General features: G+C 48.6%; 1 protein-coding gene across 4 annotated transcripts in view; it reads right to left on the bottom strand.

Moving 5' to 3' along the window:
• Positions 1–22995: 22995 nt before the first annotated feature.
• Positions 22996–25014, bottom strand: part of ESRRB (estrogen related receptor beta) — a 216207-nt gene continuing 214188 nt past the window's right edge. For all 4 annotated transcript variants that reach the window (XM_029071453.2, XM_029071452.2, XM_029071456.2 and 1 more), the window contains one exon: positions 22996–23371. In XM_029071453.2, coding sequence (XP_028927286.1) covers positions 23127–23371 — 245 coding nt within the window. In that variant the 3' untranslated portion in view covers positions 22996–23126. The remainder of the gene's footprint in view (positions 23372–25014) is intronic.

Raw genomic sequence — 25014 nt, 5'->3', positions numbered from 1 at the left:
GTTTTGGGTGGGCCCCAATTTCCCAGCAAAGGGGCTTATAGAAATGAGACTCTACGACCAATTCTGCTACTGTTGTCCTGGGGCATCGCACAGTCAAGTGGGGACTGGACAGAAGGATGCAAGGAAAGCCTCTGAGCAAGTTGAAGTAGAGGAAGGGGGAACCCAGCTAGCAAGCTTGAATTGGATGGACATCATCCACAGCCCGTGGGCACCATGGGATTTCGGAGAGTTCTGTTGGGTGAAAACATTCAGATTTCTAAGTGGAGGGATACAGGAGGGCCAGAAGGAAAGTCACTACTGGACAGTGAATAAAGCAGAAAGGAACCAAGCAAAAATCTCTATGCATCAGGGAAGCCAAACAATGAGTGGGAGGGAATGCCAGTAAGAAAGGAGATCCATTACTAAAACAGGAGGAGTGGGGAGATTAACAATGATTCTTAAGTAGCTGAGCAGCCGAACTGCCTTTTCAATCTACCTAGAACAAGTAAAATCCAGAGAGGAAATGGGCACAATTGGGAAGTAATAATATAAAAAAAGGTAAGGTCACTTAGAGAAATTAAATATGATGTAAATTCATAAATCAGAGGGTCAGATAACCTGTATCCTGAGGTCTTAAGTGAATTAGCTAATGAACTTTCTGAACTAGTTGGAGAAAGGGTGAATGGGGGAAGGATGGGGGAATCATGAAAAAGAAAGCATGCTGATGACTTAAAAAATAGGATGATCTTGGGATTTTCCCCCAGAGCAGTTTCTACCCAACACACCAGAAAACAGTGGAGAAAATTTCATGCAAATAAAATCAGTAAGCATCTGGAGGACTCTTAAGCCATAAAGAGTTCTGGCAGGTTTACATAGAAACTCTGCCAGGAAACCATAATGCCTTTTCATCTTAACCTTTTTATAATCCTAGCCGACAGAGGGTTTGTGGAAGATTTAGTGTATTTTGAGTTTTAAAAGGCTTTCACTCTCTCTCAAGAAATCTGACTGGAAAAATTAATTCAAATTGGCGGGGCTGGGATCCTGCCCTTTGGATTGTAATCTGGCAGGAAGGCCATGAACAATGGTGGGTGAAGAAGGGGGAATTACCATCTTGGGGAATCCCGCAGAGGTTTTATAGAGCACCATTCTCTACCAAGACCTCAATAAAGATGAGGCAGAGAGACGATCCACTAAATCTATGGACGATGTTCTGTGGGGTAAAAGTTGTCCCAGTTAACATTGCCTCTCTATTAAGTTGCTGAACATACCCACTGAAAATCATGAACCTTTCTGTCATGCAGTTGGTTGGCTGCCACCATCTCTAAACTAACAAGTAACGCTACTTCTTCCATATGTTAGCAACTGCGGTTTATGTAGTCACAGCATGAGTAATCCCTGTACGTATCTGGCTCGTTGTTGTGGTGGGAATCAAAAACATTGAGCCACAGTGACAGAAGTAGGGTTGTCCCTCAGCTGGAAGATGACACTGCCAACAGTGAGATGGCATCCATGAGTGTGAGGGAGAATCTCTTGCACATTTACACACTTTACTGAAGAAAAGATAGTAGTAATAGCAAAACCATTACCTTGGGCACTTGATTAGGAATTTTCCTCCTTCACACTCCACCACTTCAGCCAAGCTCCAAACCACAGGTGTATTAAACTTTGTTTAAATGCGTTAAAATTACACAGTCCATATATGTAATGTCTTGTGTCCGGTGAACTGAACCCTCCAATTTACTCCACGTTAATACAATCACTCATCCTATCCCACCTGGATTTCTGCATCAACCTCCCTGCTGACCTCCCAGCCTCCTGTCTCTACCCACTCCAGTCTCTACTTCACTCTGCTGCCTGGATCATTTTCAAGAAAAAGTGTTTAGGACATGTCACCCCACTACTCAAAAACTCCAGTGTGGTTGCCCATCCACCTCCGCATCAAACAAAAGCTCCTCACCATTGGCTTTAAAGCAGTCCATCACCTTGCCCTCTCCTACCTCACCTTGCTACTCTCCTACTACAACCCAGCCCTCACACTTCGCTCCTCTAATGCTAATCTTTTCACTCTGCCTCGATCTCACCTATCTCGCTGCCGACTCCTTCCCCGTGCCTACCTCTGGTCTGGAACGTGTTCCCTCCTCAAATCTGACAGACAGTTACTCTCCTCTCCCTTCAAAGCCTTATTGAAGAAAGGGGAGAATAACTCCGGGGGGCACGTCTCCTCCAGAGGGCCTTCCCTGACTAAGCTCTCCACCTTTCTTCTTCTCCCACTCCCTTCTGGATTGGCCTGACTTGATGCCTTTCTTCTTCACCTCTCCCAGCCCCACAGCACTTACGTACATATCTGTATTTTTTTTATATTAATGTCAGTCTCTCCCCTCTAGACTGTAAACTCATTGTGGGCAGGGAATGTGTCTGTTCATTGTTGTATTGTACTCTCCCAAGGGCTTAGTGTAGTGTTCTGCACACAGAAGGCACTCAGTGAATATGATGGAATGAATGAATGAAAGCAGTGTGGCTCAGTGGAAAGAGCACGGGCTTGGGAGTCAGAGGTCATGGGTTCGAATCCCGGCTCCGCCACTTGTCAGCTGTGTGACTGTGGGCAAGTCACTTCACTTCTCTGTGCCTCAGTTACCTCATCTGTAAAATGGGGATTCAGACTGTGAGCCTCACATGGGACAGCCTGATGACCCTGTATCTACCCCAGCGCTTAGAACAGTGCTCTGCACATAGTAAGCGCTTAACAAATATCAAAATTATTATTATTATTATTAAGTTATCATTATTATTATTTCTTATTGGGGGAATTGGATTTGCCTAACACTATTTCAAGTTGAATTTTTGAAGACTATCCATAATAATTGTAACATTTAAGTACTGACTTTGTGCCAAGTGCTGTGGTTGGTACAGTCCCCATCCCACATTGGGTTCCCAATCTAAAGCAGTTGGGAGAGCAGTTATTTAAAACCCATTTTGCGGACAAAGAAACTGAGGCCCTAGGTCACCCAACAGGCTAGTGACAAAGCCAGGATAAGGACCTAGGTCCCCTGGGTGAGAGTTCTGTGTACCTCCCACTAAAACCATCCGCATCCATGGAGAGCCGTGTAACATCAGTCAATGGCAGTATTTATACTGAGTGCTTGCCACATGCAGGGAACTGGTAATGGTTTTAAATACCTTTATCCCCCTGCAACCCCTACAAAACTCCGTATTGGTGACTGTACCAGGTAATGGTTTTAAATACCTTTATGCCCCTGTAACCCCCACAAAACTCCTTATTGGTTACTGTACTAGGTTAACTAGGTCCCCTGTGATGTACAACTATACAGGCATGCTAAGAGAGTGTAAATAGATTTATAAATGCCAGAAGAGATGATATGGCTCAGGATGATGGGAAATTAATCTTGTTGGAGGTGGTGGGATTTGAATGTCCTAAGAGCTTTAGTCAGTCTGGTTTGGAGAGGCAGGGCTGTCCAGGCTGGGGGAACAGTGTGAGTGAGGGGATCAAGGTGGGAGGAACAGGAATGAGGCAACTTTAGAAAGGTGGCTTGGGAGGAATGAAGAGCACGAGCTGGGGAATAGCGGAAGAAAAGAGCAGGTAGGGAAGATGGGGACAGATGGAGAAGGTCTTTGAATTCGACTGTAAGGGAGCAGTGTGGCCTAGTGGAAAGGGCAAGGGCCTGGGTGTAGAGGACCTAGGTTCTAATCTCAGCTCTGCCAATTGCTTGCTGTGGAACCTTGGGCAAGTCACTTAACTTCACCGTGCCTCAGTTCTCCTTTTCTGCTTCCTATCTTGACTGTGAGTCCCATGCAGGACAGGAACTGTGTCCCACCTAATTAACTTGTATCTGTCCCAGTTCTGAGAGAAGCAGCATGGATCAGTGCAAATAGCACGGGCTTGGGAGTGAGAGGTCGTGGGTTCTAATTTCAGCTCCTCCTCTTCTCAGCTGTGTGACTTTGGGAAAGTCACTTAACTTTTCTGTGCCTCAGTTACCTCATGTGTAAAATGGGGATTAAAGCTGTGAGCTCCATGTGGGACTACCTGATTACTTTGTATCTCCCCCAGGGCTTAGAACAGTGCTTGGCACATAGTAAGTGCTTAACAAATACCGTCATTATTATTATTATCATTAGAACAGTGTTTAACACATAGTAAGTGCTTGACAAAGACCATAAAAAATTGTGGAGAGCTTTGAGAAGGAGAGATTTGGGCTGAGCATTGTTTTGGACAGATGAGCCATGAAGGGATATGGGGTATAGACTGGAGTGGGGAGAGGCTGATGTAATAGTCTTGTCAGCCGAAGGAAGACCAGGGCTTATACTGGGATGGAAGCAGTTTGGGTGGAGATGAGAAAGTGGAATTATCCATCTTTCTACTCTCCCCTTCCTCGATCTGTAATAGATTTTGTATGTTTTCTGGGGTAGATCCTGTGGATAGGGATCCCGTCATTTAGCCATGTTGTATTCTCCAGTAGATGCTCAATAAATACTATTGATTGATCGAAAGTAGCAAGTGGCAGTTGGGACTCAGTGTCCCAACAGTTCCATCTCATACTGTTCTGGCAGGAGGCAGTGAGGGTAGAATGCTATCTGTGTCAGCTGGGACCCTGGAGTTCCCTTTGTCACGTGGGGCTCTGGACCATGGAGAGTCCACCCCTGCTCCTTATTACAACCTGAAACAGCAGGAAAATGTTACCTTGCAGGCACCGTGTTGACACTGTAAATAACGACCCTCACCCTCCCAATCCTCTTCTCGTGTCAATTGTAACTCATTCTTTTTCTGGGTGATGTATATTTTGTGCCCCAGCCTATGGCACTTGGCCCCTATTGTATTTCCCTCTGACCAGAACCTGGTCCTCAAATCCAGTAAAACAACAAGGGTTGAAATGGAATTCTGGTTTGAGTTAGTGGGAAGTGAAAGGGTCCCCCGGACTGCACTGTGCCACCAGGCTGGACTTCACACCAGTCTGAGGGAGATCAGCTCGGTAGCAGGTGGGACACAGCCGCAGAAATCCTCAGGCAACTGGTGCAGTTTGAGGCAGGGCTGGGCATGATGTGGCAGCACAGGGCCCGGACTGAGGTCCACTGAGGTGCAGGGGCCAGAGAGTGCAAGGAAGGTTGGGGGTGCGGATGAGGACCGCCAGGGACAGGCCTTCCTAACAAGAGGTCCAGGAGAGTGGGAGTGGGCATTGGGCAGGGGAGCCTGGCTGGATTCCTTCTAAGGGACTGAGATTTGAACGTTTTTCGCTAAATGCTTCCTATATGCCGGGCACTGGACTAAGTTAATCAGGTTGGACTCAGTCCCTGTTCCACATGGGGCTCACAGTCTTAATCTCCATTTTACAAATGAAGTCACTGAGGCCCAGAGAAGGTAAGTGACTTACCCGAGGTCACACAGCAGGCAAGTGAGAAGCAGCATAGCGAAGTGGATAGAGTACGCATCTGGAGGTTGGAAGGACCTGGGTTCTAATACTGGCTCTGCCACTTGTCTGCCATATGACCTTGGGCCAGTCACTTCATTTCTCTGTGCCTTTTACCTTATCTATAAAATTAAAATTAAGACTGTGAGCCCCACGTGAGGCAGGAACTGTGTCCAACATGATTATTTCTCCCAGCGCTTAAACAGTAATTGACACATAATACGCGCTTAAATACCATCATCATCAAGTGGAGGGATCAGAATTAGAACCCTGGTCCTCTGACTCTCACACCTGTGCTTTTTCCCGTAGGTCATGCTGTTTCTCAAGCTTTTGGTGGAAGCTTGGTCCATGCTTGTGGCCAGAGACACTGAGCATCTAAAAAGGGGCCCGTGGGACACCTGGAGCTTCAGGTAGGAAATGTGACAATACCGGTTGATTCAGGATGGCTCCCGATGGGGAGAAGGCGGGCGGCCAGGTGGACGCGCCCATCTGCGGGAATTTGGCATTGCAGGTGAATGCAGGAGTGAACCAGCTCGATCGATCAATCCGGCAATGGAACTGAGTACTTTCTATGTGCAGACCAGGTACTAAGTGCTTGGGAGAGGACAATACAGTATTTGATATCTCTTCCCTCAAGGAACTTAGAGTCCAGTGGTGGAGATATAGGGAAAGCATCAGAGTAGCAGGGTCCTAAACCCCTTCCTCAAAACCCGAGGGTCTGAAAATGGGACGCGTCCCTGGCACTCAGTCCCGGGAACATGAGGGCAGGTAAAGGGCAGAGCTGGCCACTGGCCCGAGCCAGGTTCCTTCTACCCAGTGTCTGACTCCCCCCGATTAGGATGCATCCTCGCAGTGGACTGTATTTAATCCTCACCAGATCGCCTTTATTTTTTTTTTCCTCGTTGCTGGGCTTGCGCTGGGCTGTAATTTTTCCCTCTGTGTAATCCATCACAGACACAATGTCGCTTGTGCAAATTAAAATGCACCTCGGAATAATAAAAAAGGGACTTTTTTTTTCCCTTCCTTCCCAGCAGCAGTTCCTCAACACAAACCATTTGTCTCTGGGCTGGAAGTCAAGAAATTAACTCGATGTGTGCCGTCCCCCAGCCCTCACCCTCCTGCAGAGCTGGTGGCCAGGAGAGAATTGGGTGGGCACACTCTGCCAGTGGATGGTTCAGGTGTGTGGTGTCTCGCCTTGCCAGGGCAGAAGTCTGTGCCCAGCACTTAAGCTCATATTATACTCCGCAGTTTCCCAGAGCTGTAATTTATGTTAACTTCCGCCTCTCCCTCTAGATTGTAAGATGCTTGTGGGAATCACATCTATTGACTCTATAGTATTTTACTTCCCTAAGCTCTTAATTCACTCGATAAATATAATGATCCCTTGGATCAACGTCTTGCCCAACACCCTAATGCAATTTGGGGACTTCCTCAGAAGAGAGGGCCCCCTGGAGCTTGAGAAGTAATTTTAAATAAGACCTGCTTCAAATAAGTCACCCTGTTAAATCTCTGCCATGGCCCGTGGTCCCTGGCAGGATCCCAAATTAACCTGTGGGGGAGGAAAATGGAGCAGGCCCAGCTGGGACTTGTCCACCCCACCAGGGCCAAGTAAGGACAGTGATTGTCCTAGCAGCTATTGAGCAGTTGTTAGGCATGACACATTGAGGAGGAAAAGGGACGGGAAATGGAGTTCAAGTTCTAGGAGGTAGGGAGAGCAGATATCTGATCCCTGTTTTGCAGATGAGGAAACTGAGGTCTGGATGTGGCCACGGTCACCCAGCAGGCTGGCGGCAGAGCTGGGAGGAGGACCCAAGTCCCCTATCAACCCCGTGCTCTAGACTCTGCTGAATTCCCCCTTGAGAGAGTGACCAAGTAAAGCTAGACTGGTGAATGGAGTGTACTTTTATGACAGGTCAGGGGAAATGGAGGAGGCAATAGAAGAATATTCTGCATGATTCTACATATCTGTAATTATTATTGATAATAATAACTGTGTTATTTGTTAAGCGGTTTGTTAAACAAGCACTTACTAGGTGCCAATTGATGTACTGGGCGTTGGAGTAGATACAAGATCATCAGCTCCCACATGGGGCTCAGAGTCTAAGTAGGAGGGAGAACAGGTGTTGAATCCCCATTTTGCTGATGAGTTGAGGCACAGAGAAGTTGAGTAACTTGCTCAAGGTCACACAGTTGCTCAAGGTACATGTAGAGCCAGCATTAGAGCCCAGGTCCCTGCCTTTCAGACTTCCTCACCTGGATCCGGCTCCTCAGCTCTCTTTCCCCAGAGACCCCCAGATCTAGCCACACCCCCGTGCCAAGCAAGGAGAGTAGCCACAGGAAGCAGCTAACTGGAGCTCTTCCTTCTGCGGGAGGCTGTCTGGGATAAAGAAGTGGAAAATGAACCCAAAGTTGCAGTTCTCTCCTTCCTTGTTAGGTGGGTTGGAGTGGTTGAGGGGGGTGGTGAGAGAGGGAAATCACCATTATTCTTAATCATTACCCGACGTGTTAGAATAATATGATTATTCGGTAGAATTCTAATTAGAGCTAATGAAGAATAATGGCTGTGTGAGGAGGGCTGGAGCGGATATGGATCTATCCGGTCGGAATGTATCCGGCCTTGGAGAAATATGGGGTGGCCAGCAGTGGCCTGAGGGGCGTGAGGGTAGAAGTGGGGAGCTCTGAGGAGCAACCGGGTGTGCTCTGGTCAACTGGTGGAGGAAAGTGCCTCTGGCTGGAGGTATGACCAAGGCAGATGGTAGGGTGTGAGTGGCAGGATGGAGTACGGGGTGGGCCTGCCTCTATTCACACAAGACTTGCCGCTGTGTGCGGGCTCAGGAGAACTTTCTGGTCCAGGAGGGGCTTCCACAAGGGAATCTGGGAAACTGAGGCGGGGCCCAGGCTGAGAGGACTGTAGCTTCTGGGCAGAGCTCCAGCCTACCATCTCACTTTCATCAAGCGTCATGAGTCACGGAATCTAGATAATCAGGTTGGAGAGCATCCCTATCCCACATGGGGCTCAGTCTAAGTGAGTAAGCCAACACCAACCTGGCATGGTTTAGGGATGGTCTTACTTGGACCTGGAGCTAAGGTCAGAGTGGTTTACAATCCATCTCCTCCTCTTCACCCTCCACCCCTGGATACTCGCTGACAGAGAGAGTGCCAGAAAAGGGCTTTGCCGTCACTGGAGGAAAGGCAATGAGGCAAACTCTCTCTGTAGCTTTAAGACCTGTTGGACAACTGCTGTGTACCTGACAAATTCCTTTCTGTACCTATGTCTACCGGACCCAGAGCAAAAATGGATTCTCTCAAACCAACTCCTCACCTTTCCATCTTGCTTCCCAGCTCTCTATCCCCACCTCTTGCTCCAAATGTATCTCTACTCAGGACTCCCTGGCCACCACTGTTGCCCTCCTAGGAACCCTGGACTAGAGGGACACTGAGGAGTGGGAATCCTTAGTAACTGTGGTGCCTGTTAAGCTCTTCTTACACACTAAGCACTGGGAAGAATCAAGATAATCAGGTTGGAGAGCATCCCTAGCCCACATGGGGCTCAGTCTAAGTGAGTAAGCCAACACCAACCTGGCATGGTTTAGGGATGGTCTTATCTGGAGGCAGAATAAAGGATTTTTCCACCAGTCAATCAATCAGTGGTATTAATTGAGCACCTCTTGTGTTAAGAGCACTGTACTAAGTGCTTGGGAGAGTACAGTAGAGTTGATGGACATCTTCCCTGCCTACAGTGAGCATGCAGCCAAGAGACAGTACACTACAGCACTCTGAACTGTTCATCTTTGGCTACTCTATACCATCGTGACTATACTGTCTTCCTTGGGCAGCTTCTCCTGAGGGCTGGCCATTGATGTGATGGACAATTGAGTTGTTTCTTGCTGCCCATTGTCAATTTCTCCTGCTTGGAGTTCAGTGGCTCCTGAAGCCCACCATATATGAAACCAGATTAGCCAAGTTAGGAATTGGGCACTCTAAGGAAGATCTCTCTTTGTCCAACTTTCTTATCCTTCTCCTGCTCCTGCTCCTGCCACCAGCTCCTATGAAACTTGGGGGAAGGGGCTTGGAGACTGGTATGTGAAGGAACTTAATGGGTGGCAGAGCTCTATTCACCATGGTTGCCTTGCAGTCCTCTTCCTGGTAGGAGCGCTTCCAGTGCTTAGAACAGTGCTTGGGACATAGTAAGCACTTAACAAATGGCATCATTACTATTATTATTATTTTGACACGTCAGGGTCTTCCTCTAAGAGGCAAGTCCTGCCTTTACCCCCACCTCACCGCACCACCTTGAGGCTCATATATTTATTTATATTAATATCTGTCTCTCTCGACCGTGAACTCACTGTGGGTAAAGAATGTGTCCGTTCCTTACTGTATTATATTGTATTCTCCCAAGCTCTTAGTACAGTGCTCTGCACATAGTAAGTGCTCAATAAATACGACTGTCTGACTGACTCCCATGCCAGACCATACCCTAACAGAGAAGAGGCCACTATGCCTCCAAGTAGGGCTGGAGACTCTCCTGACTGAGGTGGGAGGCCTGGCCCTGCTGACTTCCTGCTCCCCCCTTCTTCCTTGACCCCTTTAGGAAGATGCCCCCAAAAGGATGAATTAGCCCGTTGACTCTGAACAGAAGTGACTTGATAGTCTGTGCCCATGTCTTGCTATGTGCCAGCTTCATTGCTCTGACAGCATGAAGGATGTTTGGTTTTGTTCGCAGTGCTGTTATCATTTATCATTCTCTTGTAAAGATGAAACACTCCACCTCCCCCTTCACTCTCTGTGACTCCCCTCCCCCGTTGAGACTCCTCATCTTCCTCCCTCAAAACTTGGCATTCCTGGACCAACCACCAGGGTGTCTGTCCCATATTTATTTCCTGGTGGTCTGGGATGTCCTATGATGTGCCGACATTGTCCTGGGAGTTGACTTTTTTATGGTATTTGTTAAGCACTTACTTTGTGCCAGGCACTGTACTAAGCACTGACGTTGATACAGGCTAAACAGGTTGGACACAGTCCCTGTCCCACATGGGGCTCACAATCTTAATTCCCATTTTACAGATGAGGCAACGGAGGCACAGAGAAGTGAAGAGATTTGCCCGAGGTCACGCAGCAGACAAGTGGTAGATTCAGTATTAGAACCCAGGTCCTTCTGACTCCCAGCTGTGTGCTCTGTCCATTAGGCCACGCTGCTTCTCAGCAGGAATAGAGGTGAACCATCTGTAGCCCTGCAGCAAGAACAGTGAATCACACTGGAGTGGGAAAACACAGAGACCAGCTTCAGTCTTCAAGCTTGTCACAAGGAAGTAGACTTTGGGGATCTAGGTTGCAGAATTCTGGGGGCCTTCATTAGAGGTTTGGAGGCACCATTAAATAATAGGTGTGTGAGGGTCTCATCCACCTACCCTGCCTCGAGACAGTACTAACCCGTAGACATTTCTGGCAGAAAGGAATGAAAGTTGAACTGAACTCCGGGTGGAATAGTCATGCCAAGGCTTCCAGGAGAACTCCACCGAGCGGATCAAAAGCTGGAAAACTATAGACCAGACACTGTATTTATTTATGTTCCTTCAATCAGTCAGTCAATAATGGGGTCATCATCATGATAATTCTGGTGATCATGAGAATGGTGGCCATGATGAAGGTTTGAGCACCTCACCCGAGTCGGTAGGGCCCACGCCTGGGAAAGACCTCCTGTGACCCATCCCTGTCACTGTCTCTCTCTCAGCTTTCCTGTGGCAATAATCAAGCCAGGACACACTGCAAAAACCAATGTACTTCGAGGCCTGGGGAAGAATCGGGGGGCAGAAGCAGCGAAAAGCAGCATGGTCTGGTTAGATAGAGCATGGGCCTGGGAGTTAGAAGGACTTGCGTTCTAATCCCGGCTCCGTCTTGTCTGCTGTGTGACCTTGGGCAACTCACTTCACTTCTCTGTGCCTCAGTTACCTCATTTGTAAAATGGGGATTAAGACTGTAAACCCCATGTGGGACAGGGATCATGTCCAAACTGGTAACATTGTATTGCCTTGTATTACCCCTGCACTTAGAAGAGTGATAATAATAATAATAATAATAATAATGTTGGTATTTGTTAAGCGCTTACTATGTGCAGAGCACTGTTCTAAGTGCTGAGGGAGACACGGGGGAATCAGGTTGTCCCACATGGGGCTCACAGTCTTAATCCCCATTTTACAGATGAGGTAACTGAGGCCCAGAGAAGTTAAGTGACTTGCCCACAGTCACAGAGCTGACAAGTGGCAGAGTGGGATTCGAACTCATGACCTCTGACTCCAAAGCCCATGCTCTTTCCCCTGAGCCACGCTGCTTCTGCTGCCTGGCAAATAGTAAGTGCTTAACAAATACCATTAAAAAAAGAAAAGGTGCTCAGGACACTGGCTAGAAGGGAAGAGAGCTGACTGCTAAGAGTGGAGTATAAGGGGAAGGAGGAGAGAAGAAGCGGCATTTGGAGAGGAAATGTCCCATGAAGTGGAAAAAGGGAATTGCTGCAGTTGAACCTGTGATAATATGAATACAGTACTTCCTGGGTGCTAAGCACTGGGGTAGATAGAAGGTAATCAGCTTGGACAATACAGTCCCTGTACCATGGACAAGCAGCATGACCTATTGGAAAGAGCACAGGGCTAGGAGTCAGAGGTCTTGGGTTTCAATCTCAACTCCAACACTTGGCTGATGTGTGACTTTGGGCAAGTCTCTCAACCTCTCTGTGCCTCGGTTTCCTCATCTGTAAAATGGAGATTCCAAATCTGTTCTCCCTCCATCATAGACTCTGAGTCCCATGTGGGACAGGGACTGTTTCCAACCTAATTTTCTTGTATCTACCCCAGGGCTTACTTGGCATAGTGAATGCAGTTAACAAGTACCATCATCATCACCATCATTATTATTATTATTATTATCACTGTGCTCAGCCTAGGTCCAGAGATCTTAAGTGACTTACTCAAGGTCACACAACGGTCAAGTGGTGGAACTGGGATCAGAACTCAGGTCTTCTGACTCCCACCAGTCCCAAACTAGAGCAGAGAAGAAGAGGTGGGGTTGGAAGAGGGTGTGATGTTGGAGTGGCTATCCAGAAGGCAGTTGGAAACATTATCAATGATAATAATTGTGGTATTTAAGCACTTTGGGCCAAGCACTATACTAAACTCTGGGGTATATACACTATAAACAGATAGGACACAGCACCTCTCCCATATGGGGCTTACAACCTAAGTTAGAGGTTGTAAGAAAAAAAGTAGAGAAAAAAAGTAATTTTACATCACTGCAATTGCCCAGTGTCACTGCAACTGCAGGCAAGTGGTAGATCCGAGACAAGGACTAGATCTACTGAGTCCCAGGTCCATGTTCTAAACTCCACTGGGCCATGCTACTTCTCTGGCTCCCTACCCGTCTCCATGCAGCCTTAGGGTTGTATGGTACATTATCCTGGTGATGCCCTGTGGGTGAGCCCCAGTGGGGCATCAAGAACCAGTGGGAACTTGGAAGGGGCTCAGGGCATCCTGGAGGGAGCTCCCTAATTAAGTAATTAAGGCATTAAATGCTTATAAGCCCTGAGATAGACACATGCTATGAGATCAGACACAGTCCTTTGGCCACACACAGCTCACAACCTCATATCCCATTTTAAGGATGAGGAAGCCAAAGATCAAGAGATGCTAAGCTCACGGTAGCACTGCAGGTGAATGGCTGAGCTGGGGTCGAACCTCATCCTCCTGACTCATCCTGTGCTGTGGTCCCTGGGCCCTGGGCCCATCCCCTCTCCCTCATTGCCCTAGTGCAGGGCTCATATGTACCTATGTTTGTTTGTTCCTGTGTGTACACGTGTGTGTGGGAATGGGGGCCCTGAGGCCCAGTTCCCTGCAGGCCTTTATTAATCTTGGCCCAGGGGCCAGCTATCGGTTGTCCTGTCGCTGTTCGCGCTGGTCTGAGCCTAGCACACACCACACTGATTAGGGGAGCTCAGAATGACTTACAGGGGCCTTCCCTGCCCCGCCGTTGGCATTTGCATACAGTGATTGATGCTGAAATGTCATCTAAACACTGCCACATTTTGCATTTTAAACAAAGCAATTGCCAGAGAAGCATCGCCTGCTGCCATCGCCGCCAACTACGTTGTGGGAGAGATTCCTCTGAGCTCTGGTGGCCAAGCCCTCTCTTCACTTGGGAAACCTCTCCTCCTGCCCACCCCACTCCGGCTCACAGACCGGGGGCCGGCCTCCTCGGCCAGTCGCCGGGACCTGAAGCCAAACAGCTGACTATCCTAGTGGAAAGAGCATGGACCTGGGATCTAGGAGACCTGAGGTTCCAATCCCAGGCCAGCCACTTGTCTGCTGTGATACCTTGGCCAAAGCACTTGACCTAGTAATAATAATAATAATGGCATTTGTTAAGCACCTACTAGGTACCAGGCACTGTACTAAGCATTGGGGATTATACAAGAACACTGGGTTGGACACAGTCCAATATGTTTCTCTGTGCTTCTGTTTACTCATCTGTAAAATAGGAATAATATACTTGATCTCCCATCTTCCTTAGATGATGAACCCTGTGTGTTCATCTGTGTCCCAGCTGATTCTTGGATCTACCCTGGTCCTTAACACTTTTCAGTACTGTTTTTATTGTTAAAAGTAACAGCAATAATGAACAAACAACCAGCAGAATGTAGGGTGTATGTTGGGTAGCAATTAATCAGTAGTATTTATTGAGTGCTTACTCTGTGCACAGTTCGGCACTAAGCACTTGGGAGAGTATAACAAAGTTGGTAGACAGGCTCCCTGCCCACATTGAGTTTACAGTCTAGAGGAGGAGGCAAACATTAATATAAATAAATAATCTACAGTTATATACATAACAGCAGTGAAAAGGAAGGGGCCTTTTGGGCCTGGGCTGAGCTAATAGGCTCAGCTTTCCCCTTCCTGGGACCCTCAGTTTGGTGTGGGAAGGAGGACAGTTCCTAGCGGGACCCTCCTTATGCAGTGGGTATGCGAGGGTGCTGAACTATTCTCCCCCACCCCCTATGAGTTTGGTGTTTTGTAACCGATAAAAGGTTCCATTTGCCCCCAGGTAAGGCCATGGAGTGAGCCCAGGGCAGCAGCGACAGCTTCCCCGCTCGGCTTGGGTGGGAGCCTGACTTGGGGATAAGCATGGCAGTAGCAGCTTCAAGGTTCTTGGGGGTGCAGCTGAGGGAGGTGCTACTGCAGGGGGGAAACAGTGGGAGGTTCACAGTTGTCCCGGGATGGAGGAACAGGGCTGCTAACGCAGTGACCCCCTGCCTCCCAAGAGTGCAGGCTGCCCCTCTACTCTGCTGGACTTCAGAGCCTTAGTGACTTGTCTAACTGCATCCAGTACCCTATCTAACTTGTTTTAGTGGGATCCCCCTGGAGAAAAGCTCTAGGAAAATGTGGAATCAATGCAGTTTTGCAAAATAGCACGTGTGTCTCCTTGCCTGGTATTTGGGAGTGCCTTGATGTTCACCCTACTGGTCCTAGGAAGCCCCTGTCTGGCCAGCAGTGCAGGCTCTCATTCTGCCTTGGCAATACATGGAAGGACATTCAAATATTTACCCAGAAATACCATTTTTTCTATTAATATTTCACCTACTAATGATGATGAAAATGATGATTATGGTGTAATTAAGTGCTGACTGTGTGCCAAGCATTACACTAAGAGGTGGCACAAGATTGTCGGGTCAGGCACGGTTCCTGTCCCACATGCAACGCTTACAATCTAAGGGGGGAGAACAGGTATTTTCTCCCCACTTTACAGATGAGGAAACTGAGGCACAGTGAAATGACTTGCCCAAGGCCACATAGTAAGTCAGTTCTGATTCTCACGCCTATGTTCTCTCCACTAGGCTTCATTGCTTCCCTGATAGACAATGTGTAAACCAGTGATGACACACTTGCCTCTTGTCCTTTCAGTGCTAAAAATCACTGCTCAGTTTCCTCCACATTTTGACCTCAAATGCTTTGGCAACTTGTTCAGCCCTGCACCAGCCCCCGAAAGGGGGAGGGGACCATGACAATTCCTCCTCTAGGGAAGCCCACAACAGGACAGAGAGTAGCCAAGATGAGGCAGAGGTAGGAAACCTCACCCCGGTCCTGGGGAAAACAGGATTTTGGAAGCTTTGTATCCAGTGTTTAGTAAGATCTTAACAAATGCCACTCACCCTAACTCTCAGACTTGGATCCAAGCCAGTCCGAGCTCTTAGAAAAACAGCGTGATGTAGTGGCTAGAGCACGGGTCTGGGAGTCAGAAGGTCATGGGTTCTAATCCCAGCTCTGTCACTAGTCTGCTGTGTGACCTTGGGCAAGTCACTTCACTTCTCTGTGCCTCAGTTACCTCATCTGTAAAATGGGGATTGAAAGTATGAGCCCCACATGGGACAGGGACTGTGTCCAGCCAATTTGCTTGCATCCACAGCAGTGTTTAGTACAGTGCCTGACACATAGTAAGCACTTAACAAATACCATAATTATTATTAGTAGTATTACTATTAATTGTGGTTTCACAGAGATGGACAACTCCACGCCTCAGTCTGGAGACCCTAGGTAGACGAGACCGGGCCTTTCTAGTTGGAGTAGCTGATGTGTCTGTGGGGCTGGTGCCAACTGGATTTCCAGAGGAGTTATAGGGAAGGAGTAACCAAAAACAGCCAAACAGCTTTCTCTGGCCCAAAGTGTATTGGGTGTTGGAGGAAGTTGGGTGATTTCACCCAGACCTGTGAAAGCCACCTAGGGATAAAGCAGGAATCCTGCAGTCCAAGAATGACTGGGCTCTACTCCCTGCTCCACTACTTGTTTGCTGTGTGTCCTTGGGCAAGTCAGTTAACGTCTCTGTGCCTCAGTTACCTCATCTGTAAAATGGGGATTAAACTGTGAGCCCCTTGTGAGGCATGTCCTGTGTCCAGCCTGATTAGCTTGTATCTACCCCAGTGGTTAGTCCCCAGTGGTTAGTTCAGTGCCTGGCACATATTAAGGGGTTAACAAATACCATACAAACAAACATAAAGAACAGCCCTGAGATCCTACCAAGGTCATTTCCTGAATGGTTGTTTGGGTTTTTTTTGTTTGTTTTTTACTGTGCCTGTTGGCAACTCTTCCCTAGAATCTAGCTTTGCAGAGGACTGGAGGTCCTAGATAAATAGGGGTGCTAGAACTCTAAAGCTTTTTTAGTTCTTTCCCCTTCTGTCCTTTATTTCTTACTGCTTCCCCCAAATTGGCTTATAAGTTTCATGAGTTTCAGGAGAAATAGCTTGGCCTAGTGGCCAGAGCATGGGTCTGGGAGTCAGAGGACCTGGGCTTTAATCCTGACTTCACCATCTGCCTATTTGACCTTGGACAAGTCACTTAACTTCTCTGGGATTTAGTTTCTCCTCTCTGAAATTAGGGTTAAATTCTGTTCTCCCTCCTGCTTAGACCGTGAGCTCTGTATGGGACAAGGACTATGTATTGTATCTGCCACAGTGTTAAGCACAGGACTTTGCACGTAGTAAGCATTTAACAAATAACAGTATTATCACTATTACCATTATCACACCATCGATATTATGCACTGCAGGCTTAGTGCCAATCACTCAATAAATCATCGGCATTTACTGAGTACTTACCTTATACAGAAAACAGTGTAGTAAGTGCTTGGCAAAGTACAAGACAACAGAGTTGGCTGACAGGTACTCTGTTTCACCCTTTTTCCTCAGGCTGCCCCCCTGGGGCTAGGGGTGAGGAGGGTACGATGGAGGAATTTGGTGCAACAGGTTTTTAGTTCTTAAAACTTGACTGGCTTTGAGTTTCCAAAAGACTTTGCAGGGTGGGTGAGTGTCCCTAGAGGTCTCTCCCAACTTTGGTTTGAGAAATGTGGTCAGTCTGACTTGCCTGGAAGTGACAAATAGGTGAAGACCCCTGGCTGCTTGTGGATTTCAGAATATATGAGACCAGAACTCCAAAACTGTGGTATTTTCCTTAGATGGAGGCCCTTAGAAAACAGGTACAGAGTCGCAGATAGGCAAAGAAATAAGGGACAAGCAATGAGGAGTTGTGCTTTTAAAAATCTGTACACTCTAGGAGGCGGTCAAAGCAAGATTATCAATGTTATTGCTATCTGGAACAAAATAAGAGGATCTTTCCTTGTTGAGTTTTCTTTTGTGCTCTTCCAAGAGGCCGAATGATTGGGATTGCTAATTGTCACTGTTTTCGGCCAATACTGTTGATTCACTCAATCCTCCCAGCTTCCCTGTCAGCTGGGTCTCTGTGCCAAACTCAAGGGACCCCTGAACGGTGGACGCCAGGGGCTGAGGTTGGGGGTACTGGGAAATGTATTGCGTCGAGGTGCAGGCTTTGCCCGAGCTCTGCCGAGCGAGTCACAGGACGTATTGCCTGGGAGGAGTGACTGATATCAGTGGAAACCCCACCCATGGAACTCGATGGATGGTAGCAGGGGTGAGAGATTAGTGGGTTTTGAAGCGTTAATCACATCCCTGGCTCTTTTCTGCTAGAGAGTCTTGGTGCAATAGAGAAGCAGCATGGCTCAGTGGAAAGAGCCCGGGCTTGGGAGTCAGAGGTCATGGGTTCAAATCCCAGCTCTGCCACTTGTCAGCTGTGTGGCTGTGGGCAAGTCACTTAACTCCTCTGTGCCTCAGTTACCTCATCTGGAAAATGAGGATTAAAAAACTGTGAGCCCCCGTGGGACAACCTGATCACCCTGTATCTACCCCAAGTGCTTAGAATAGTGCTTTGCACATAGTAAGCGCTTAATAAATACCAACATTATTATTAAATCATTATTATTATTGTTATTTTTAATTTTCAAGCACTAATTACATGACAAGCACTGTTTTAAGTGCTGGGGTAGATATGAGATAATCAGGTTGGACCCAATCCCTGTCCCACATGGGGCTTGCAGTCCAAGTATAGAGTGAGAGAGCTTGAGAAGCCTGGCAGAGGCTGCAAACTTTTTCTGTCAATTGGCACTTGCTAGCAATGTGGCTCTCACAGGCATCCATTTCAGGTGCCCAATTAGGATGTCAGAACCTTCAGGTGAAAGTTTCCCGTGGCCCTGCTGCACGGCTCCCCTTCAGGTCTCTCCAGACAGAAGAGTTAACAAAACCCAGTCAACATGGTCTTCTCTGGGATTGGAACTTTACATTTTATTTCTTGGTTTGCTCAAAAGGACCTATACCACAAAGAATACAGTTGATTTGCATTGGATTTTTCTTTTTACAATTTTCCAGTAGCAGGTAATCTCGGCACAAGACTAGGCTTTGTTCAGTTTCCTGGTAAATGGGCGTCCCTCACCCCCTCGAACCTTCCTTCCCCTGACCTCCACCCCCGCAGCATGCACTGACTGCCTCTCCCTCCGCGATTTGTTCTGCATAGAGAAGGTGGGGGCTGCTGCTTTCTCCTCCGGCAGATTGCCCCCCAGGGGTTTGCTCTGGAAATGAAGTTCTCCTCAGAGGTTAAGTTGAAGTAGAATTTTCTATCGCGGCATGAATCCGAATGTGTCAACAGTTCCTGAATCATGGTCCCACCTCGAGAATGAACCTCGTGCGCTCCCACCCCCAACCTGGCTTTTTAATAGCGAGGCTAGGACACCAGGTCTCAATTGTCTCTGCTATATCCAGCAGGATGGCACAGCCCAAGACCACCTGGAACACTCAATCCCGACCGATGTTGATGACTCTTCCTAGAACAGATTGGTTATAAGCAACTTTGGGGGCAGGGATTGTGCTTACTCGTTCTAGTGGACTCTCCCAAGCACTTAGTACAGTGGTCTGCACAGCATAAGCACTGGATAGTGTTGATTGGGATGGAGTGCCAGGAATTGGTTTCTTAGCTTTGTTTCAGGGAAAGACTTGGTTTACTCCAGCTGGTGGGTGAGAGTGGGTGTGCTATGCCCGGGGCTCTATCTAATGGGAATGATAGATTCCCTTACAGTCCTCATCCCCACAGCTTCTTCCTTTGTTGGAGAGGAAGCATTCACATGCTTAACCCCAGTCTATTCCAAGATGGAGCTGTGAATCTCTGGCCTCAGTTCTCCCAATCCAACTTTGATGCAGTTCGTAGCCCATGTGGCGAATACCTCTCCGGGCTCCTATCCCAGGAGACTGCGAACCATGGTCCAGTTTCTTAGTCACAATGCTCAGGTCCCTCAAATCTTAAGGCTCAGTGAGCCCTGGTGCTTTCAGGGAAAGTGGTTCACAGTGAGAGGTTTGGGAAAGGGGATGGGACAGAGGTATTGGGATTCTAGCCCCAAAGCTGCTGCTGCTGCTGCTGACTGGCGGGTTCTAGCAACAAGAGGTGTCCAACAGGGAGAATGTTGAATGCTGAATGCTCACTTGGAGAAGGCCAAGACCCAAGCAAAGCCCACATGACCCTAATGAGGGCCTCGTGATCAATCACCTCCAGGGTGGAGCAGGGACTGGCTTTGAGAGTTGTTTGTGGAAAGCTATACCAAGTGGGGCACAAGCCCAAGGCTGTCATTAGCACTTTCAGGTTCCCTGGCCTGATTTGCCCCAAGTCAACCTGTCATTTGGAGATCTGTAAGACAGTCATTGCAGCCTCTGACTACACAGTGGGCAGAGATAGCAGTTGAGTGGAATGATGGGAGTCCCCATTTCCGGCCTGAGAACACATCTGATTGTTGAAGGCCGAATCGCTTGTCCGATTCTCCCCGACCCCCAAACCTGGGTGAAGAGTGGCGTTACTGTTGATGAACACTGATTTTTGGTTCCTTTGGGGAGATGACCACAAGACTTCAGAAAATAGCATATTTTGCACTGTATGTGTTTCTGTTTTCCAGGGGTTAGGAGGTGAGAAGAGCCTTCCTCTAAAAGGGCTAGAAAAATGTAAGCAGAGGTGTAGTGGGAGAAGAGTGGATAAGTAAGAAGTAGGGAGCAGATGCCTTAAATTCACTGGTTGGAAGTTTCTGCCTGATGTGGAGAAGAATGGGTCACTGTTGGACTTTTCTGGGAGCGGGGAAACATCTACAGAATGATGTTGCAGAAAAATAATCTGGGTTGCAGGATAGTTGCCTTCTTGCAACTCCGCCCCGCTGACTAGGTCCAATGCTGAACTGCATATTTTGTCTCGTGTTCCTGATGGGTGGTCATCAGTGGCTGGCAAAATGAGTTACCATGTTAGGAGCAGCTTTGTGTGTTCCCCCAGTGGGACCCACCCATGTTGCCAAGCTTGGGAAGATATCTCCCTTGCCCCAGAAGTTGTAGCATGGCACCTGCAGAGAAGCAGAGCCTCGGACACATGTTCCCAGATGGCTGTGGGGGAGACGGGAGGAAACGGGGACTCGAGGGTCTCAGACCTTCTGCGATGGGGCCTATGCCTCATGTAAACTCTGCCTCACCTCCGGTAGTGAAGGGAATCCCAGCCCCCACCAAGGTCTCTCTGGAGCCTGTCATGATAGGGATGCCATGCCCTATCCAGAAGAAAGGAAATTTTGCCCCAGAGGCTGGGATACCAGCTCATGCCTGTGGGTCCCGACCCTGGACTGTCCTTCCGACTCCCAGCTGACACTGCTTTTGCACTGTCCCTGAGGTGAGAGCCCCTCAGGGCACCCTGTGCTGCCTGGCCCTGGCTGCTGGGCCTTGAATGAGCGATTGGTTGGTTTTTCAGCCTCATAACGGGTCCTGTTGCAGGTTGAGCTAAATATCTCCCACTCCAAAACCCTTGTGGTCCCAGAAAGGGTGGACTGGAGTCCAAGTTGGTCACAACCTCCAGCCAGCTTTCAGAAATGATCTGTGGGATGGGAGGGGCAGAGGGGACCGCTACCTGCAGAAGACATTTTAGCCAGGAGGTCCAGCCTTCTCCTCACTTGAACGCTTTTTACCCTCGGCTGCTGATGTGGAACAGGAGCCACTGGGGGACCTGGAGCTCCTGCTTTCCTTTAAACTGTAAGCGTGTTGTGGGCAGGGAATATGTTTGTTATTGTTATACTGTTCTCTCCCAAGCACTTAATACAGTGCTCTGCACAGAGAAAGTGCTCAATAAATACGATTGACTGACTGACCAACTTTCCCTGCCCCATTTGGAAAAAGTGGTAGGATGGCCTGGGATCAGAGGAGAAGCAGCAGCCACCGCCTAGGGTCTGGACTCTGGCCTCTGGACTCACCTTTCCTGTGACCTCCTGGATTGCCTTGTCCAGAGAGGTGGGTGTTGCTGTCCAGGGAACAGTTGGCTAGGAGGCACCCAATAGCCCATTGCCTGCCCACTGAGCCTGCTGTTGTAGCTTTTGGATCCCTACCCAGAAGGCCCAGTCAACACTCAAATATTGGTAGCTGGAACCTGGGATTTCTGATCAGGGCTGAGAAGATCCTGAACGGTGGCCTTCCTGGCCCACTTTAGCTCTTCGAAGTCTGTGGGAGGATAGGTGTGAGTCCCTCTGGAGGACAGCCAGACTAGGCCAGGACCAGATCTTCTCCCCCATCCACCTTCTCAGTGGGACCGAAGAGGACAAGGACCAAACCAGGTTGTTTGGGCTTCTCCTGCCCCCACCCCACCCATGGATCTAGCACCTTGAAGGTGCCCAGCCCCCCAGCAGCCCACTGCCTGGGAATATTGGACTTGGGCAGAACCTGGGAGCAACTGAGTTTCCAGGGTACACTAGAGTGACTGCCTACTGAACTAGAGTGCTTGGCAGGCACCATCCCCTTCCATCCTGTTGCCAAATGAAGGAACTGTAAACCTCATTGTGGTCTCGTCATCTGACCTGGGCAGGCAGACTGGACCACCATCCCTAGGTAGGACTGACTGTAGCTAAAGAGAAACCTTGGAGGGAGAAGTAGGGTGGGATTGGAGGGTCAGGACTGGGCAGGAAGAAACCCAACTTCTTGGGTGATTGGGTGATCCCCATCTTGAGCTCTGGATGCGTGTGTATGCTCCCATTTCCTTGCCAACTTCAAGGCTGCTCTGTAATGAGAGCACGGTAGTTGGGAGGGCTAAAGACCTCAAGGGCAAGAAGACTATGGAAAGGGGAGAGGGAATAGCCTCCTTGGAAGACTCACACCCAACTGAGGATTGGCTGAGTCAGAACTCTGTGCTGCTTGATGGGATGGCAAGGCAAGCACTTAGAGAAGGTCCTCCCCATCACACAAGAACAGGGAACAGAGGTCTGCTGTTTCACTGTGGCTCTCTCTGCCACCCTCCGGCCAGCCTCACCCACTCCTCAGATACCCAGAAGACCAAGTCCAGGGTGGGAGGTGAGATAGGATATATGGAGTTGCCTCTGAGAGCCAGGGACTGTGGGGAAGGACAGCTGGAGAGGGGAGAGGAAAGCAAGAGGCAGAAGAGGAGATGAGAAAAGCGTGCATGTGTGTGTGTGCGCGTGTGTGCGTGCATGCACGCACAAATGAAGGGAGAGATAGCTCTCCAGACTTCCTCCAGTGTCTTACACACATCCCACTGGAATTATCAGTCTTAGCACATTGCCCGCAGGGAAAAAAAATAAATCACAAAATAACCAAATGCCCCCCACCCCGCCCCCCGCCTCCCACCACCACGCCGCCCTCCCCTCAAACACTCCCCTCCCCCCTGCACTGTACATGTGATTCTGCATACAGACAGACAAATGTTAAATAACTTCCGATTTTGCTCTGAGCCGTAATAAATGACGGGAGGGTAAAAGCCAGCAGCTCTCGCGATTTCTCTGAATAAGAGTCTGTGTCTCCTCGGGGCCAGACCGGAATGGCCGGGGCTGTCAGGCTTTGGCCTCAAGCATTTCTAGGAAGAGTTTGTGCATGGGCACCTTGCCCTGCAGCTTGAGGCTGTAGAAATGCTGCACGGCCTTGGCGGCCGTCTGCCTCAGCAGGGGCAGGGTGAGCAGCAGCTTGCCTGCCCGCCGTGGTTCCTCGTGGCGCTGACTCAGCTCGTAGTCCTGGAGGGCCTCGTGCAGAAGGTCCTGGAGTTTCTGCACGGCCTCCATGTCTTCTATGTGCATGGAGTCTGTCAGGGGGAGGGCAAAGGTGAAAGGAAAAAGGTCAGCTCAGCGATGGACAGTGATGTCATCCCCAAATTCAAGTTTTAGTGGTGGGATCGCCATGGTCTGTGCTTATCAGCTTCCTCTCTTTCCCTCCACCTTCCCACCATTGCCTTTTTGTGGTTCTTCACTGCCTCCCTGTGCAGGAGATGGGGGCTATAGAAATGGGGTGAGGAGAGTGGGTTACCCCACTTCTCTTTTCACTTGGCGACTAGGGCAGGGAAGGGGGGTCTTTTGGAAGCCCCCTGTTTTGTTCCTTGAAGCAGTGTGCCTAGTGGAAAGCACACGGTTCTGGGAGTCAGAGGACCTCGGTTTTAATCCCAGCTCCGCCACTTGCCTGCTGTGTGACTTTGGATAAGCCATTTACCTTCTCTGTGCCTCAGTTACCTCAGCTGTAAAATGGGGATTAAGACTGTGAGCTCTATGTGGGACCGGAACTGTAACCAACCTGGCTATCTTGTATCTACTGCAGCACATAGTACAGGGCCTGGCACTTAGTAAGCACTTAACAAATACCTTATAAAAAAGTAATACTATTGTTTAACGCCTACATCAATTTATAACTTTAGTGGGAGAATCTTAATCCATATGGCAGGAGACTTGGAACTCTCTATTTTCTCTCCTTGCTGTTAATTATCTAACGTTCTCTGTGTGGATGTGTGGACATTGCCCATCTTATGGTGTGTACAGGGATTTCTCCCAAGAGCGATTCATAGTACCTCCCAGAGATCAGCTCCTTTAAAAAGCAGCATGGCCTAATGGAGAGGGTATAGCGTTAAGGAGTTCTAGTTTTTAAACTCAGCTCCAGGACGTATCTGTTGTGTGACCTTGGGTGAGCCACTTAACTTCTGTGTGCCTGAGTTCCCTCATCTGTAAATTTAAGCTTTTGGGGGGCCGGGATTGTGTCTACCACCTCTATTGTTTCGTACTATCCTAAGCACTTAGTAGAGTTCTCCGCAAACTATCATTTCAACCAGAGGAATTTACTGAGAGCTTACTGTATGCAGAGTATACTACTAAGCACTTGGGAGACTCCAATATAACAGATTTGGTAGACAAGTTCCCTGCCCACAAAGAACTTACAGTCTAGAGCTTACAATTTACCCTAGAGCACAAAAAGCGCTCAAATACCACTGATTGGTGGAATGAAGGGTTTGGCCGAAAGATAAGCTCAAATCAAGCAGAAGTTACTGTGGTGGAGTGGCTTGGGTGGGACATCTCATTAAAGACATCAGCAGGGTGGCCATTCACCTCTCCCCCCCAATTCTCCACCCTCTAAACAGGGAGAGCCCTGGGCCTTCGTGCACTTAATAACTCGATGGTGTCCCAGGTGCCAATTTGAGAGAGTGGGTGGCTTTTGAGTAATCTTAGAGCATTTCTGCGGGGACCTTCAGATCTCTCATTCGCTCTGGAGCCTTTATTTACCCTCCCCTACCAAGACAGAGTCAAGTTCGGCTCTGCATCCAGGCTGAGGAACCTTGGTAGAAGGGCATCTGGTGTCAAAGACGTAAAACTGGAGACAAATGTATTCAGTTCCTATGGGGCCCAGAAAGTGGGAAGCCTAATGGAAAATCAGTTAGCTGGGTATAAATTTTAAAAAATTAAATAA

This window comes from Ornithorhynchus anatinus, chromosome 1 (assembly GCF_004115215.2).
Source record: "Ornithorhynchus anatinus isolate Pmale09 chromosome 1, mOrnAna1.pri.v4, whole genome shotgun sequence".
NCBI lineage: Eukaryota > Metazoa > Chordata > Mammalia > Monotremata > Ornithorhynchidae > Ornithorhynchus > Ornithorhynchus anatinus.
Note: the sequence above shows the minus strand (reverse complement) of the source record. Positions and strands in the feature narration are given on the sequence as shown.